Below are 16,618 nucleotides of genomic sequence, written 5' to 3' on the forward strand. Positions count from 1 at the left end.
CAAAGTGCAAGAACAAGAGCGAATAGCATCAGGGCTCCCAGGACACTTTCTCAGACTTTTAACCCAGAGTCTGCATTATAGTATAATATCAGTCAGTGCTTCTATGTAAATCTGTTGAATTGCTTTCTTTTGAAACGCATTAATACATTTTTGCCTCCCAAATGAGAGGGGTCAGAGTTTACTTGTGCTTTATGTAGAAGTAAATTTGTGGCTATAAAAACGTCAGCCTCAATTCAATTCGATGTTTTCCTGTGTTATCAAAGTGCCCAACCACATTCTACTCAGTTTTTCATGATACTCACGATTTTACACGATATACATACCTATCAAGCCATCTCTCTTCCAAGCTAAGTGAGGCTATATGTGAAAGCCTTCCTAGTCTTTACCATATCTTTTAGACATAAGGTCACCAAAACTGTATAAACGGCTCAAGATCTGGGAGCATGACCCATTTATACAGTGGCAAAATTGTGCATTTTTTTAACCTTTCCTCCTAATATCTAACATTGTTTTTTTTTTTTTTGATTACTACATAGAACTGAAACAACCTTTGCCAGCTACTCAATAAAGAACAGAGTGAAGAGATTCCTCAAAGTAAGTTGGGGTCTGCTTTTCTCTGGTCATGCACATGAGCATGTGTGTGGAACAAACACTCATGCATCCCCTGAAGGCTAAGTTCCCAATTCTTCCCATATTGCATTTACTGTTCAGTTGAACGGGTCTCTGCTTCACTATGGAAAACAGCAAGGACAAAGATCATCCCCAGTAGCCACTCCCAATTCCAGGAAAAAAGCAAACAAAAGTGCTCATCAATGCAAATTTAATTAATTCTCTCTCTCTTTTTAAAGGAGTTCAAGTTTGAATTATTTCTGGAAATACAAATCAGAAAAAGAGAAAATAGTAATATCACTAAATTAGATGTTCTATAAAGGCATACGTCCTTTCAGAACAATGAAATCTGCATTAATAAGCTTTGGTGAAGAAAAAAGGTTGTCTGTCAACTACCCCAAAATATTCTTTCACTGATCAAAATGAAAATTCTTTGGCAACTAATACAGGTACAGAAAACATTAAACTCTGTATTAAGACTTGGGTTCTGCTTGTTAACAGTTCTAACTAACCTTTAAAAAAAATAATTTCAATTATCAATTTTTACATGTTGGATTAAAAATGTTTTAATTGTTATTTCATAGCAAACTCTTTTCATAAGTTTTTGTTGTTACAAAAGTACTTTTTTCCCTTGGTACATGCTTAAGTTTCATATCCAAATATCCTTCACCATGTCATTTAATATGCAAATGAAAGAAGTGATATTTGTCACTGAGTCAAACAAACAAGTGAAAGTTGTCAGATGCTCTTTCATATTATCAATTTCATTGTGTATTTGTCTAAACAAATATTAAAAGTTTGACATGAAAATGGAAGAAACATACAAGCATATTCAATTTAAAGAAGAAGCATCGACTACAGTAAGGAACATACATAGTCCAGGACAAAAACCCCATCCTCTAAACACCATTAATAAAGTGTTCTTGCTGTGTTACAGTTGGATATAGTTGCCCAGTTGTTTCAATCTTTCTGTTAACCTTCATTTCTACTCCTAACATAGACTTGACCAGAGTTAATTGCTAAACCAGGGAGAGCTTCTAAAGCTTTGACTCTAGAGCTGAGCTTTCCATGTATACCTGACAGTAGGAACTGAGGAGGTATTCAATTTGCCAAGACCTATACCAACCACAATGTAATACTAAAGAGACAAGCTAAAGATAATCATGGCCCTTGAGCTGCTACATGAAATTACTAATCGGGAATGGATAAACATTTTTCAAAACTCCTAAGAAAATGCATAATTAGCCTTATCAGCAGTGCATGTTTCCTATTACTTCGTCTTCCATCTCCCACCTTGGCCTACAAAACTGCAAAAGCCCAATGGGAAGCAAAATCTGCCCCAAGATGAAAGACTGCCTGCCATGCCATGCCGTTCTAGCACACCAGCCCTCTGGGAATACCTGGGACCAGGGCTTCTAACCTTTGCTCACATCCCATACTGCAGCGCACATCTCAAACACACACGTTCTACCGCATGCTTTTTCTGCCTCAATGTTCCCTGCAAACCTCCTCAGGTCCCTTCATCTCTGCTGCCTACCTAGAATCCTATTAATTACATTAATCATCTCCTGCAACAGCAAATCACAAAGACTTGGGGCCTCTGGCAGAAAACCAGCATAAAAGTAAACCTTCACCCTTCACTAGACATTTATCAATCCAGCTAATAGCAGCTGTAAAAGGTCACAAGGACAACATCTGTCCATCCCTGCCACAATCTCACTTCACTTCACTGCATTTCTATGTATTCCTGTAAATAGAACATGTTTACTTAAAAAAAGTAAAGATTTGTTTTTCCAACTGGCCAACTCAATTTGGGATTTCAGTAATATTCCTAAGGATCAGATGTCAGCTGGGTTGCAAAAGCATTCAGAAAAATTAGTGAACAATTTAATGGATGCATAAGGCAGAACAGAATTTACTTCCCTCATCAGTTTTCTTTCTGTGCAGCTCTTTTAAAGTTATTTAATCAAGCAGATATGCCTAAACATACACAACAGACCTTTCCACTTAGCTACTCTTCAGAGCAGAGTGTCATTTAATAGGTATATGTAGTTTATAAAGAATTAATACCATATGCATTCACTAAAATTTGATCTCTTTCTAACAACTTTTGATTTATCCAACACGTTCACAGAAATAGCGAGTCACAGCCTGGAGCCCAACTTAGGAGGAGTCAAAAGCATGCTACTGATTTCCTTAAGGATATCAAAAAGCCACACATGAAATTTTGTTATCCTGTTTTCCAAAAAAGCAGAACATGGCTTGGTCTTACTATTATTAGAAACATTTTATGGAATAAGATAATCATATTTGAGCGCACAGCCCTTTTAAAATAATGTAATTATAAATCTTGCTTCAGCCTCACACGCATTACTAGGCCTTACTACAAAAGATACAAGTGCAGCATTACTACTTCAAGAGCTGTCGTAACAACCTGCGAGCTACATCTTCTCAAGAGATGAGATTGTTTATTTGCAGTTAATGGCAATATCCACAAAAAAAAAACCAAACTTACTTTAGTTTTGCTTTCAGCTTCCATTAATACAATTGTCTAGACACACCTTCGGTCTGTCTACATGGCTGAGACACAGCTACCTTTAGAGAGGACAAACGTAGATGTTCCAGAATGGCACGTACAACAGGTAGTGCTCACACATTGAGGTATTATGCACCAGAGTAACTATAATATACACCTGCCATCATTACTCGTTTCCTTCCATCATATCATGCAGCTAGACCCCCAAAACAGTTACCTGAATATAAAGGACAGTGCCATTTATTAAAAATACTGTGGAAAACATTGTTTAAATTGTATGTGGCTGCTGAAAAAAATCTACCATCTAAAAATGCAAAGCATCACTCACATTGGATTTTATACAGTTATGAAAACATGACCCCATTAAAACACTAAATGACAGATTAAAGTGTTAATTGTACCAAACCAAAGTCTTCCCAGATACAGACATATATTAAAAGTTCTTGTGAAAACCAGCTATTACTGAAAGATTAACACCTTGTTTTTCAAGTTTAAAGCAAATGAATCTATTTTGCAGAATCATCAAATCTGTTCTGTGTTCTAGAAACAACACTGCAAATCTATATATTCCAAGATGAAAACATGCCAGAAGCTTGTCCATACAGAAGTTCTTCCAGAGCAACAGGCTGGGGGTGGGGGAAAAAATCATATTAACTATAATGTATCTGACCACTTTTGTAAACCAGATGACCAACTTCAACGAACTGAAAATAGGTTAAGAAAGGTCCATATGGACACATCTTTACACTCAAATCCTTCTCTCTGTCGACAGTCTTCCCACTGGCACCTCGTACAGTACCGCTTCACAACCAACCTGTCCATTTACCTACTTACTTTCCGTTTCTCTGAGGTCACCCTGACCGAATGCTACCTCCTTCAAAACTTCTAGAACAAATACATGCACCCACCCAACCACATACCGTGCAAAGCCTTAACAGCCTGATCTTGTGAATACACACCGACATCTAGAATGCAGCAGGTCTGTGTACGGAGATGATTTCTTTCTTTCTTAACAGCAAAGATACGAGGGCATACAAGAGTAACATAAGCAAATCACACAGAAAAGTGACTGCTAGGACTGCGATGTAGGAAAGATTCTCCACTGAATAAGAAAACACCATCAACAAAAACTTCAACTTTAGCAATGCTGTTGACTGATGCCTGCCCTTCCAGCCCCGGCTGATCCAAGTTTCTGCCAGCAAGGCTACCACCGTGTCACTACGAGGTCAACAGTATCGGGTGTATTGAGGGGACCACAGACCTCAAAGCCAGCAAGCTTGTCTTTGGAAGCAAGCTGTACTTGACACAAAAGCCCAAAGCACATTTTGGAAAAGGCGGCATCTGGGGAACCCATACAGAAGAAGCCCGTGTAAGATGATAAGGCTCTGAACCTCAGTTGGCAAGTGTGACACATTGCAACTGAACTGTTCCAGTGGGTTTTGATGAGCTTGCTCCGAGTACCAAGATAGGACCACTTTAAACATGTAAAAACTAAAAGGCTCAACTCCTTGTAAGCACAGAATGGGGACAGCACAGACTGTCTAGGTATTATGCCTACCAACAATTATTCCTGAATGTTTCATACTCTACAGCCACTGGCAATACTATCATCCCTTATGCCTCTCTCCTGTGCCACTTAAGATTCCACTTCCCTCCAATGTCCCTTTAACAGTCTTTAGTACTGTTTATGTTAAAGAACGGTGGTATTTACCTGAAATATTAAAACCTGCACACTGGTCTGCCCTACTGCAGGGAGTAAGGTTCCAGGGATTGTATACACCTCTACTAAATCAGTGTATCTATTGACACTGCTGATACAAAACAAAGAAGCATTTTAAATAGTATTAGGCTTTAAATGTGAACAATGTTCTGAACTTTCAATCAGCTTTAGCATTTTATGAAATAGGGTATTCTGAATTTGGAGACGGTATTCTGTTAATTTTAATCAAATCCAAAGGTCTTTTTAGCTCTTGAAGGGAACAAAATCAAACATCTGTTCTGCAGTGCACTTTGATCCACAGACCTTCTGAAAATATCTGAGGTCAAGATAAGGCTCTATTCTGCCCTGAACAAAAGCACAAAGCACACCACCTTGTCATGGCTGCCTTTAAAGGTACCACTATCCTCCCCAAAACCTCATGACAGAATGAGCGAAACAGCAATGAAGAGCGTATCTGTATGGTCTGCCCAAAGCCTTACTAAACAAAGTCACTTCTGCTCAGTAGGACACACCAGGATAATGTTCCCCATCATAAGGAAAGAATTGCAAATATGTAATTACTGGCTTATCCCTGCTGCAAACTACATACCTCCTGCCTACCAGTCTTCCAGAGATGTGGACAGAGCCTAAGCAGAAGTGAAGTAAGCAGTTCTCCAGTACCTTACAAAAAAAAAAAAAAAAAAAAAAAGGATGGGTGTTTCCCACTAAGGGTATTTTATAACGCAGTATTTTACCAGGGTTACTATCACTACTATAGCACATTTACATTCAAATATATTCCGTTTGGAGCTGAGAAAAAAATATTTCCTTTGGAGAAGAGCATCAAATGTAACCAATCAAATATTTATGTCAAGGCAAGAGAGACTATAAATCAAGTACAGGGAAGTACAGATCTGCATTCCAGATGAAGGATAAGAGAGTAGAAGGCATGTCACTTGCAAAGAGGAAAGACAAGTGAGAGTCAGCAAAATAAACAGAGAAGGACATTCAGAAATAAGAGACCATTCTGTTAAACAATATTAATTCTTCCCCTTGATACCATTACCCCAGCCCTACAATACCAGTACTACAAACTGGGAAGGGCAGTACATTCCAGTTATAGGTACTTTCCACCCAAGACAACAGGCCAAGACCAAGGGACTAACCATACCCTCTCTGCCCCTCCCTCCACTTGGATTATTTCCAAACCATTTTACCTCAAGACCAGGACAATATGAACAAACTTCACATTTATTTGTCTGTGACTAGGACACGACAAAGACATGTTAACTCAGCACTTTTCAGCATGTGTACAACACCTGCATTACTATGTGTAAAGTTTACATTGTCTGCTATGGTTTTCATTCCACTAGCTTAACATTTTCAGCACTTTCTCTATGAGGACAGTATTATCAAACATCAATGAAGAAAAGTCACTGAAGACAATTCAGTTTAAAACAAGTCCTACACATACAGATTGCACAAATAATAATTATTCTATTTGTTCAGTCTTGGCTTAAAAATTAAAAAAAAAAAAGAGGGAACAAGTGATCCCTAATCCTGTGATCTGATGATTTGCTGCAGCTGGCAGATACATCCTCTTTGGATGTTCACAGTGCTTTGCTAGAGCCCTATGATCTAGTCTGTGAAACTCTTAAAACAAAGCAAGGAGTTATGGACAAGGTGTTGTCCAGCTGGTCTGAGCTTCATCTTCAGATCTTGCAGAGAATTATTGCGCTGTTATTCTGCAGGTACACTGTGCAGGCCAAGAGTTAAACAATGCCATTCTTCTATCCTAGTGTCCTACAACAGACTAGGGAATACTAGGAAAACATGGAGGGGGGGAATATTCAGAGGTTGCATAGTTCATCCCCTTCTCCTGAGATTTAAAAGACTTCAGCTCTACCCTCTCCCATCAGATGTCTTTGAAAATAAACTAAGCTATGCCCTCCTCCACCAATTTGTACGGTGATCTCCAGGCTGCAGAACTGCAGGGGTCCAAAAATTAATCCTAAGATGTCTCAAAAAGTATCAGAAAAACGAGTTTCTTATCAGCAGACTGGAATTCATTATGCAGCTATTCATACCTCCACTGGAATATTTTTTGGGGAGCTGTAAATCAAACGCGATTAGCATACCAGCATTCTCCAGCGTATCTCTACAATCCGTTTTCATTATTCTTAGGCTTGAAAGCCTGCACCTACTGCCTAACCTAAATATATTCTGCTGCAATTTCAACCCAGACCTACTTTTTTCATTCCTGATGGATATAGCAAGCTGACTAACCTCTCTCTACAGATATCTTTTAAGACATCTTTTCTCCAGATCAGTACTTCAGGACTCCCTGTCTGAAAGGCAACCTTAGCAGGTGGCAGAGGGTTTTTTTTGGGGGGGGGAGGGGGGGGGTGTCAGGGAGAAGTTGCATAGAGCACCCTGTATCCCAGCACTGTTTGGCAGCAGAAAAGGAATGTAATAACATATTCTGGGATCAAATACAGTCATGTTGTTAAAAAACAAACAACCCCCCCGCAACCACTCCAATTTTACTGTTGAAGCTACAAGCTTTTAAGTTCCAAGCACTGATGATGAAAAAACTGATGTGACCCACCTGCCAAGCATGACAGCTTGACAGGATGTTGGAGCTGGCTCCCAGTTATACCTGCAGGTAACTTTTAGAAGCTGCTTTATAGATCACCTGCTGATGTCTGATGAAACCCCAGCTGTATAAAACCATCCATTTTTTTTTTTCCCAATCCTCACTCAGGGGCTCTCTCTTTTACAGACTGTGTTATCTTCTTTACAGATCTTGTTACCCAGCCCTAACTTTCCCAAAGTACGATAGTACCACAAGCTGAACAAGATACTTTTAGCTGAAGACCTACCAATCCTCAGCAGAATGGAAAAAACTGCTTATTACCTTATTTACAATGCTCTTTTATATGTTGCAGTATGACAAGTGAATTTTGATGACAGTGATGCTGCTGACTCACGACAATTTAGGAACTACTACAACCCCTAGATACTCTCCCACAGAACTGCTGCCTAGCCAGCTGTTACTCGTCTGCATAAGGTAATATTCCCAAGCACAGTAATTTGAACACACCTACACCAAAATGGCTGAAATCAATGCTATTGATTTCAGATTTCTTGAGTTTGTCAAGATCACATCACTTGTGCGTTCAGTAAGAATATTATGGCAATGTAGAAGAGTGAAAACACCAAACAGTACGTGACCCAGGACAGACTCCCTGATGTGAACACTCTTCTCCTGAACATACCCAAGTCCTATCTTTTTCTGGATGTTGTGAGGGGAAGCGCTCCTCAACATTTTTCAGTATTCTGGAACTTTTCCCACCCCCACAGGCTCTCAGTTCCCTAAATACTGTAGGATACATTCCATAAGGCCCAGCCAACCTGAAGACATTGAAGTCATCATTAACTCGTTTCTCTACCCTAACTAGAGTTCATAGACAAAATACAATTTTCCCAAACAGCCAAGATCATAACACATTCAACATTTTCAGGGTGAGAGAGTTCCCTTACTGAGTTTTTTTTAAGCTTAGCAAAGGTCTTTTCAGACCACCTCACGTGAATCCCGATTAATCCCTTGATGATGGATGACGCACTGGAACACAATGGCAAAACACTCCTTCCTGCTGAAAGGCTGGAGACCTGTTGTAATCTTTACCATACAAATTCACCAGCAACTCTGCGAATACCAATAATTTCTGTGCCCAGAATAATACCACAGACCTCCATGGCAGACTCAGTCCTTTATTTACAAGTTAATTGTTCAAACTGAATATGACAAAATTCCAAGAGAGTGACTATCATTGACACATGCTCTGCATGTTGCAACTACGCTATCAGAGTCACACAGATATCCAGGAAAGCAGTCCCTGCCACCCTAAACCTCCATCCCCACTGCCAGTCATTCTTGGCCATACCACTATCCACCCTAACACTTACTATCTACCTGAACCTAGAACAGATGCTGAAAATAAAACTGCTCCAAGGGAAATTAATTTAAAATTCTTCATTTCTTCCTGTATTGGAAAAAGGGGATTCCTAAAACCAAGCGCATGCATTAAGACAACATTATATATACACACATACCTTTGCTTATTAAGAGCCACCAATATCACACCATGAAGCTGTGATGCTCCTTCCAGGGTGGAGGATAAGACTATGAAAAAACTGAACTGGAACTGATCACAAGATTCAAGGGGAAAAAGAAAAAAAAAAAAGAAAAAAAGACATTGGCATTTTTGATAGAATGACTGTAAATCCTAGAACTTCAGTGGCTCCTGGTGAACTCTCTAGTGTACAACATCCTCTGAGGCACAAGGTCATACACTGCAAAATATTTGTTTGAGCATCATTTATTGCAGAAAACCTCGGTTATGTTTGGGTGCACTGGTTCAAAGGACTTTTGTTAAGCCAGACCTTGGAAGTGCAACTATTTCAGATTAGTCATGTTATGGAACTGCATACACCAACACTTTCCAAAGGCTTTTTGCTATTTAATTACAGAAAGGCCTAAGAAGCACAAAGTGTTAAAATTCTTCTTCTGACACTTTTGAAGGCCAGCTAGAGAAGGCAGGAACCGAAATAGTTAAGCATACTCTAATCAAGAAATTCCAGTTGGGAGTGATACAGCCTGATCACTAATATGTATGATTAATTTAACCAATATGCTTCCCTTCCCACTTACTGTCATGCTAATGGCCTCGTCTAACCTAGAATTTTTAGGTCTGCACAGTGTTTGCACATACATGTATGGGGCAGTGGATACTTAGCCACTATCAATCTCTACCTAAATCCACTCCCCAAAATGTAAATCTATCTTCTGACCATACAGTAACTCATTAAAGTTTGGCACATTTTCACAGGAACATATTAACTTACAGAACACAAGTTAAACAACATCCTGGCATTCATGAAGTGTTCTAAGCAGGACCGTGTTTCTGCCAGCTTCACTGCTTTTCATCAAAACTGACACGTAAAGAGAACATGCACTTCAATTACTATTACTGAAATTAAAGCCACATACTATTTAGTTGGTATCCTGGTCACTATGTAAGTGACAGTAAAACATCCACTTACTATGACCTTTCCCTGTATAAGTTATAGCAACAGTCATCCCATGGCTGTGTTTTTACAAAGCTGTAAGAAAAGCTGTAACCATGCAAGAGCAGCCAGCACTTCACTGAAGAGAAGTGCTTTATGTTTTCTCTCTACTGAACATAGCCAGCCCTTTTCCAATCTGTTCATACAAACGAATAAAGCACACCCTGAAGTACACTTCACAACTAAGTCAATTCAGCAGCTACACAACTAACTTCAAACACCTTGTAACACTGAAATTAAAATAAAACTTTAACTCTTGAGCCCATAGCTTTTGTTCCCTTAGGAAAGACAAGAACTAAGTTATCTGACACCCCACACTCCTGAAGAAATTCACAGATCCAACCACAGTATTTTTCTGTATTAAAAAAAAGAATCCCACAGCTCTTGAAATATTTTTTACAGTTCATGAAAATGCTAGTGAAGATTTTTTTTCTGTAGTGACTTAATTTCCTAATTTAAAACAGGATTTTCAAGAGGCAGTAACACCACGTACAAAGCAGTTGCATCTCCGAGACAAGTTGACCATACCCTGCAAAATGTTCTCAAAGTATTTTTCCTAACAATTCAGACATTGGGCACTTCCACTTGATTTGTTATGTATCACATCTGCATTCTGCTCCTCTTATTTCTGAGACATATGCAGAAAAAACAGGATTTTTTTTTTTTTTTAATGCCATCTGTTCCCTGCATATTTTTGCTTTAAGTCCTAATATGATATCTGCAATGGAAACTTCTGTGTCATATAGGATTAAGACTACAAACCAGATGAATATAAAATGCAGAGGCTGCACTTCCCTACAAATAGTTGTGAAAAGAAAAAAGAAACAAAAAAAAAAAGGGAGAAGTATCACCTGAAGCTTTTCTATCCTAAATAGAAAACTTCAAGAAGTTCTTAAGGTACTTTACTCTAGAAATGATAAGAATGAGATGGGAAAAACTGCTGCTCTTAAACCTGGTGATTTTATTTCTTCCTACCACTACTCTACACCTGTTTCCTTCCTGAGTCAGAGCCTGGAAGTTTGAAATACCTGTCTCCAAATGGATGAGCACGGGGAACCTTTCACTGAAATACCAGCCATATTAATTCATGTAGTAACATTTGCATAAGCTTTTTTCATAGCCACCTAACATTTTTATAGAAGCAATATCAACTCTGCAGTAAACTCAGCTTTGATGGCTCTTCAATCATCTCAGCTGTTTTCTCATCTCTACATCCCCTTTGCTGTTTCCATACTTTGCTCAGTCACTTGCAACATTTCAGAGTATTATCAACATTACTAACACTTGTGTCACTCAGACCTCGAGGGCGGGGAAAGGCAGGCTGACTTACCTGGTCATGTTAATATAAAAAGATTTTTAAGCAATGCTCTTAAATGATTCTACCATTACTTACACAGGTTTAAATAGCGACGGCTCCTCTAAAGCAGTTTAGAAACTCGTAATGTGTGCAGACACCCACTAACCGCCCTAAAATGGTTCCAAAATGGCTCATTACTAAACTGAATTCAATTCAGAGCCTTAAATGCATCTTTGAAACGCTATGTGCGAACACAGCTGTTCTGATCAAGTCCGTTTAAGTTAAACCATGCCAAGACCTTAGGCCAACGGGGCATAAAACACACCGGACACGCAGAAATTAACTTTCACGACGGAAAAAAGCCACCTCACGCTCACGCCAGGCGCTGGTTTTGTGTGACCAGACGACTGGCACCTGGCAAGTTCCCCAGGCTCCGTTTGCGCCGGCCCCCGCCCCGCTCGGCCTGGAGGGGCCGGGGAAGCTCGGGCCCGGCTGCCCGCAGCACACGTGTCACTGCTCGGCGCCGACCGCCCCCTCCCGCCGGGGCTGCCGGAAAGAGCGGCCGTAAATCCTACAGAGGCGAAGGCAAAGGGCCCGAGCCAGCACGGCTCACCTAGTTTCGTTTCCAGCTCGCAATCAAAACACACGGCAGCGGAGTCGCCCCCGCCGCGGGCGCTCCGGGAGCCCCGCGCCCGGCCCGGCCCCCCCCGGGACTTCACCCCACCGCCCCGGCGGAACGCGGCGTTCCGGCCCGTCCTTCACCACCCCCCCCCAGCCCCCCCGCCCTCCCGGCCCGCTTGTTGACAGGACAAGGCCGAACTCCGGGCGAGAGCCGGAGCGGCGGCGGCAGTGTCAGGCGCTGGGAACTTTCCGGCTAAGCAGGAAACAATAAACGAGGAGCCTCGGCCCCAACCGCCCTCCCCCGGCCTGGCCCGGCGGCCCTGCCCCGCAGGGAGCCCCTCGCTGCCGCCTTCGGGAGCGGGTTCCTCACGGGCCCGCCGCAGCTGGGCGCGCGGAGGGAGCCCCCCCAGCGGCCGCGATGCCCCCGCCACCGGGGTCCCGGCCTGCTGGGATGCCGATCCCGGGCCGCTCCGAGGCCGCAAAGCCGGCGGAGTGCGGCAGGCCGGGACCCGGAGCGGCGGACGACGGGGCCGCGCGGGAAGGCGCGGCGGGGCGCGGGAAGGCGCGGCGGGGCGCCGGGAGGAGGGGTGTGGGAGCCGCACTCACCGGCCAGGCCCCTCTCGCTGCCTCCTGCGGCCCCAGAACCATAACAAAGCTCTGCCCAAAATGGCTGCCCGGCCCTGCCCGGCCGGGGGCCGGAGGGGGCGGGGCTTGTGAGCGCGCGGGGCGGGGCCGAAGAGGCGGAAGCGAGACGCCCACCTGGCCCCCCCCGCGGCCACGCGGAGCGCTCCCCACCCCCGCCCGGGCCGAGGAGAGGGGCGCGCGCGCGCCCCCCGCCCCACCAATCAGAGCGGTCGCACGCACCGCCCTCGTCACCTGTTGGGCGCCACCGGAGACTGCGCGTCCTAGAAGGCCACGCACCCCCCGCCGCGCCGGTCGGCCTGGCGCGGCGCCGCGGGGCACGCTGGGATTTGTAGTCCGCCGCCAGCCCGCTGCTCCTTTCCGCCTGAGCGAGGCTCGCCCGCTGCGGAGACCCCGGAACCCGGAAAGCGGGAGCGGCCCCCCCGCCCCGCACAGCAACCCCGGGGGCAGCAGCAGCCCTTGTCGCCGCTCCGCCAGCCCGGCCGCAGCCCTTGGGCTGGGAGCGAGCGAGGCTGCCGCACCTTTTCGGCTCTGCTGTGCCCTGTCTCCGGGGACCGGGACCGCCGGCTCTGGTGGGCGCCACGCACAGGTGGGCGCTTCCCCAGCCCGGCGGAACGAGACGGGCCGCGCCTGTTCTCGCCCGGACTTACACCGCTGAGCGCCGGGGCCCGCCGGAGCGCTTCCGGGGCACCGGAAGCCGCCTCAGCGAGGAGGCTCGGGGCTGTTCTAGCCGGGCACGCCGCGGGCCGGGGCCCAGCCCGCACCCGGCCGGCTGTAGCGCGGCCCCTCCGTGCCAGCCCGGGGTGAGTGCCTCGGCCCGGTGGGCCCTGCATCTCTCCCGGACACAGCTTCTCCTCTGCTCTCTGCGGGCTGAGGCTTTCGGCGCGCGGAGCAGCAGGACCGTGAACCGGGGAGTCAAGTCCACCGCCGAGCTGCTTACCCTTCCCGGTTAGTTTTGACCCCCCTAGCGGTAGCTCACCTGCGGTTTGGGGGGTGATGAAGTTTCCTCTACTTTATGGTTAAGGATCGTTTTTTCCACATGGAAGGAATTGGTCGTTTATTAGCTGAGTGCAGCCTTTAGCCCGTGAGAAGGAGGTGATCCATAAACGGGAAGCCATCACCTATTTCCTGATAGTCAGTTCTTTAACTAGAAATTGTTCTTTTAACAGTTATTACAACTTTAGAACTTCAGTTCATAGAGCTACCTGAAACAGGATATCCCTCAGTGGGTAAATAAGGATTGAGTACATAAACCGTTTGTCTTTAAATATACATCTATAAGTCTCACATCTGATAAACAAGTCTAGACTGTGACTTAACTTTGGACATGAAACAAACTTGGCTCTTCATCGGTTTCAAACCCTCTCCTGACTTTTTCTGTTTTAGGGCCTTAATAAAGCAAACATGTTTCCTCTCGTACAACGATGCTGCTTCCACACACCTTTCAAAGTAAGTTTCTGAAGCCGCCTTTGCTGTCTTTCTTTAAAAGTAAAATAGCAAAAGGTATGACTGGAGCATTGAAAAAAAGGGTGACTTACAAGTTGGGAGTAGCCACATATTTATCACTTGGCTTTTCTGAGAGATTTCAGAGTTTCTATAGCAGCTTTTAGCCAAAGCTAAGATATTTCTTTTATAAAATCAAATTTTACTGTCTCAAGGTCTTTTTTCCCCTCTCTTTTTGGTAGACTGGTAAGGGGATATATGAGGACTGATACATATTAACTTCAAAATGCCTAAAGAACGTGCACGTGGGTGGAAGGACAGGTGGATAGACAAACCTTTTGTAGTGAGTAAGGTTTGCTTATTCACTATGAAGAGTGTAGTTGCTCTTCATCAGCTAGCATCAGTTACCTTAATTAGTTAGGTTAAAAACACCTGAAAAAAGAGGAAGAGGTGCTGTGATGTGACCTGACTTGGAAAACTACTTGGTACAATATTTCATAGGTAGTCCAGGTAACTGTAGATCTGTAAGCCTACATTGTAAGGTGTTCAGAACAAGTTTTATCATTGCAGCTCCAGCAGTTAACCGGTCCCAGACTACTACTGTATGGAAAGAATAAGACAACTTGCTCTTCTCTCGGCCTCCATTTGCAGAGAGATGTGTGTCTTCTCTCAAGATCTCCAAGCCTCAACCCATCATCAGTATATGCAACCAAGCTCCAGGCTTTTCACACCTCTCTCCCCTTCTTCAAGAAGAAAACCCCCAAAGAATCTGAGACTAAAGACTCTGGCATATTGCCACAAAGCATGAAATCACTAAAGGATTCTCCAAATCCAGCCCTTTACTTAAGCCTCGCAGGGCTAATTCCATTTGTTTCTGTGCCACTGTCAATGGCCATCCAAGGGACCTACTACCCAGAGCTGGCTTTTGCTCAGATTATGTATGGAGCTGTAACAGTCTCTTTCCTAGGAGGAATGAGGTGGGGGTTTGCTCTCCCAGAAAACAGCCCAGCCAAGCCAGACTGGCTGAACCTGGCTAACAGTACAGTTCCTCCTCTACTTGCCTGGCAAGCCTTGCTTTTTAAAGATATCACTTGTGGTGCAATAATGCTAGTACTGGCCTTAGGAGTAGCACTGCATTATGACATTTCCCTTCTTCCTACTTATCCTAGGTGGTTTAAAGTACTGAGGGTAGTGGGGACAGTGGTGATGGTATTATCACTATTAGCTACTGCAGCATTGAAGACTGTTTCAGAGGGGCAGCTAAGTAACAGCAGAAATAAATGGCAGAACACAAAATAATGAATCAAGAGGAAAAAGCTATTTATCTGCCAATAAGGTATTTGTATTGAGTTCCAGGGGAAATGAAGACTTACTTGTGCTTAGAAGTCTTAAGACAGCAGTGATCAAGATGCTTATTCTCGAAGTAAACAACTTAGCAAGTTTAATAGGGAAGGATTGTAAATACGGATGACTTCCAAGGCAGGCATGAGTCTGTTCTTATCTGTAGAAGAAAGCATTGCTCTTGAATGAGATGTTACTGTCATTTGAATTTAAAATGGAAATTCAAATGCTGTCACTAGGGGATCAGATAATGGGACTGAAGTAGTTTGTGTCTTCTCCCTCCTCAAAATTCGTTTTATTTGAGCACCCAGGGCAGGTACAAATGGACATGTACCCTGCAAACCCTCCATGACGGGCCAATTATTGAAAACACTGCAGGAGCGTATGCTCTTTGTACTTAAGTCTTCCTAACACATCATTTACGGGAAGAAGATGCAATGTAAGTCATAGATTTTCTTTTCTAGCGTCAGCCACCTCGAGAAACCTACGGAATTGTATGTGGGCATATTCACTGTAGGCTTTTTATCTTCAAGAATACTTAAGTACAGTATAAGATGCAAGAAGAAAGCTTAGATAATCCTCATAGTTCTCTTAAAGCACTGTTCTTCATTCTTGTTCTGTACAGAATAAAGCACATACTGTCACTTAAAATTCGCTATCTATTAATTCTGCAAAGAACAGATGTTTAAGAAACCTGCCTATCCTAAAGATAGAGCCATCTTTTTATATGGTATTGCTGAAACAGCAACTATGTACATGAACCTTTAACTTTTGTAACCTGTCGACCTTTACACGTTAACAGCATCACACCTCTGACACAGCAATGTATTTCAGTGCTCTCTAAATATAAGGAAGTAAAATTGAGTTTGTGAGGGAAAACAGTTCTTTTATTCTTTCTTACTTAGACATAGTGTTTTTTAAAATGGGTCCAGAGAAGAGTACTGCCTTTGGCTTGATTCAGGGAGAGGTGCTGCATATCAGAGACCATAATCAACTGACTTCAAGGTTTCATTCAGCCATGATAGAATCAACCACAAAAACTGGAGAAGGTAACTTCATAAAACAGCACATTCCCTCAAGCTCCTCTAAACCAGGAAGTTTACAGGTAGGGATCGGAAGTGAACTCATAGTTCCCAAACTAATAAAACCAGAGCTAACGTAATGTTTCTCAAATGGTTAACGAGGGATCCTGATACGTAAAGAAGAAAGCCTAAGAAATAGTACCTAGCATTTGATCCCAGAGAGGGCTGCACAGAGCTGGCAAGGCAGCCAGACTTCCAAGAAGTCTGAGTTATTTTAC

General features: G+C 43.4%; 3 protein-coding genes across 4 annotated transcripts in view; 1 reads left to right on the forward strand and 2 right to left on the reverse strand.

The window, feature by feature from the left end:
• GPBP1L1 (GC-rich promoter binding protein 1 like 1) overlaps nt 1–12,608 on the reverse strand; it is a 32,728-nt gene extending 20,120 nt beyond the window's left edge. The window contains exons 1-2 of one of the 2 annotated variants that reach the window (XM_068406915.1): nt 12,499–12,607; nt 8,961–9,052 (exon numbers count right to left, since the gene is read on the reverse strand). The gene's annotated coding sequence lies outside the window, so the exon portion shown is untranslated. Of the gene's footprint in view, nt 1–8,960; nt 9,053–12,498 lie in introns of both variants that reach the window. The other variant, XM_068406913.1, reaches the window with a different exon arrangement.
• Nucleotides 1–16,618, reverse strand: part of PRDX1 (peroxiredoxin 1) — a 116,305-nt gene that overhangs the window by 75,541 nt on the left and 24,146 nt on the right. The gene's annotated exons all lie outside the window — the stretch shown is intronic.
• On the forward strand, nt 13,230–15,969 carry TMEM69 (transmembrane protein 69). Its single transcript, XM_068406713.1, has 3 exons — nt 13,230–13,482; nt 13,921–13,983; nt 14,548–15,969. Exons 2-3 carry the CDS (start codon nt 13,939–13,941, stop codon nt 15,274–15,276), a joined length of 774 nt encoding a protein of 257 aa, XP_068262814.1. The 5' UTR covers nt 13,230–13,482; nt 13,921–13,938; the 3' UTR covers nt 15,277–15,969.

This window comes from Nyctibius grandis, chromosome 8 (assembly GCF_013368605.1).
Source record: "Nyctibius grandis isolate bNycGra1 chromosome 8, bNycGra1.pri, whole genome shotgun sequence".
In the NCBI taxonomy this organism is placed as follows: domain Eukaryota; kingdom Metazoa; phylum Chordata; class Aves; order Nyctibiiformes; family Nyctibiidae; genus Nyctibius; species Nyctibius grandis.

Bases quoted from the DNA above. Each gene is read 5' to 3' on its own strand.
- TMEM69 (XM_068406713.1), top strand. From the start codon at position 13,939: ATGTTTCCTCTCGTACAACGATGCTGCTTCCACACACCTTTCAAA. The intron at 13,984-14,547 runs GTAAGTTTCTGA...TTATCATTGCAG, and splicing joins GCTTCCACACACCTTTCAAA to CTCCAGCAGTTAACCGGTCC.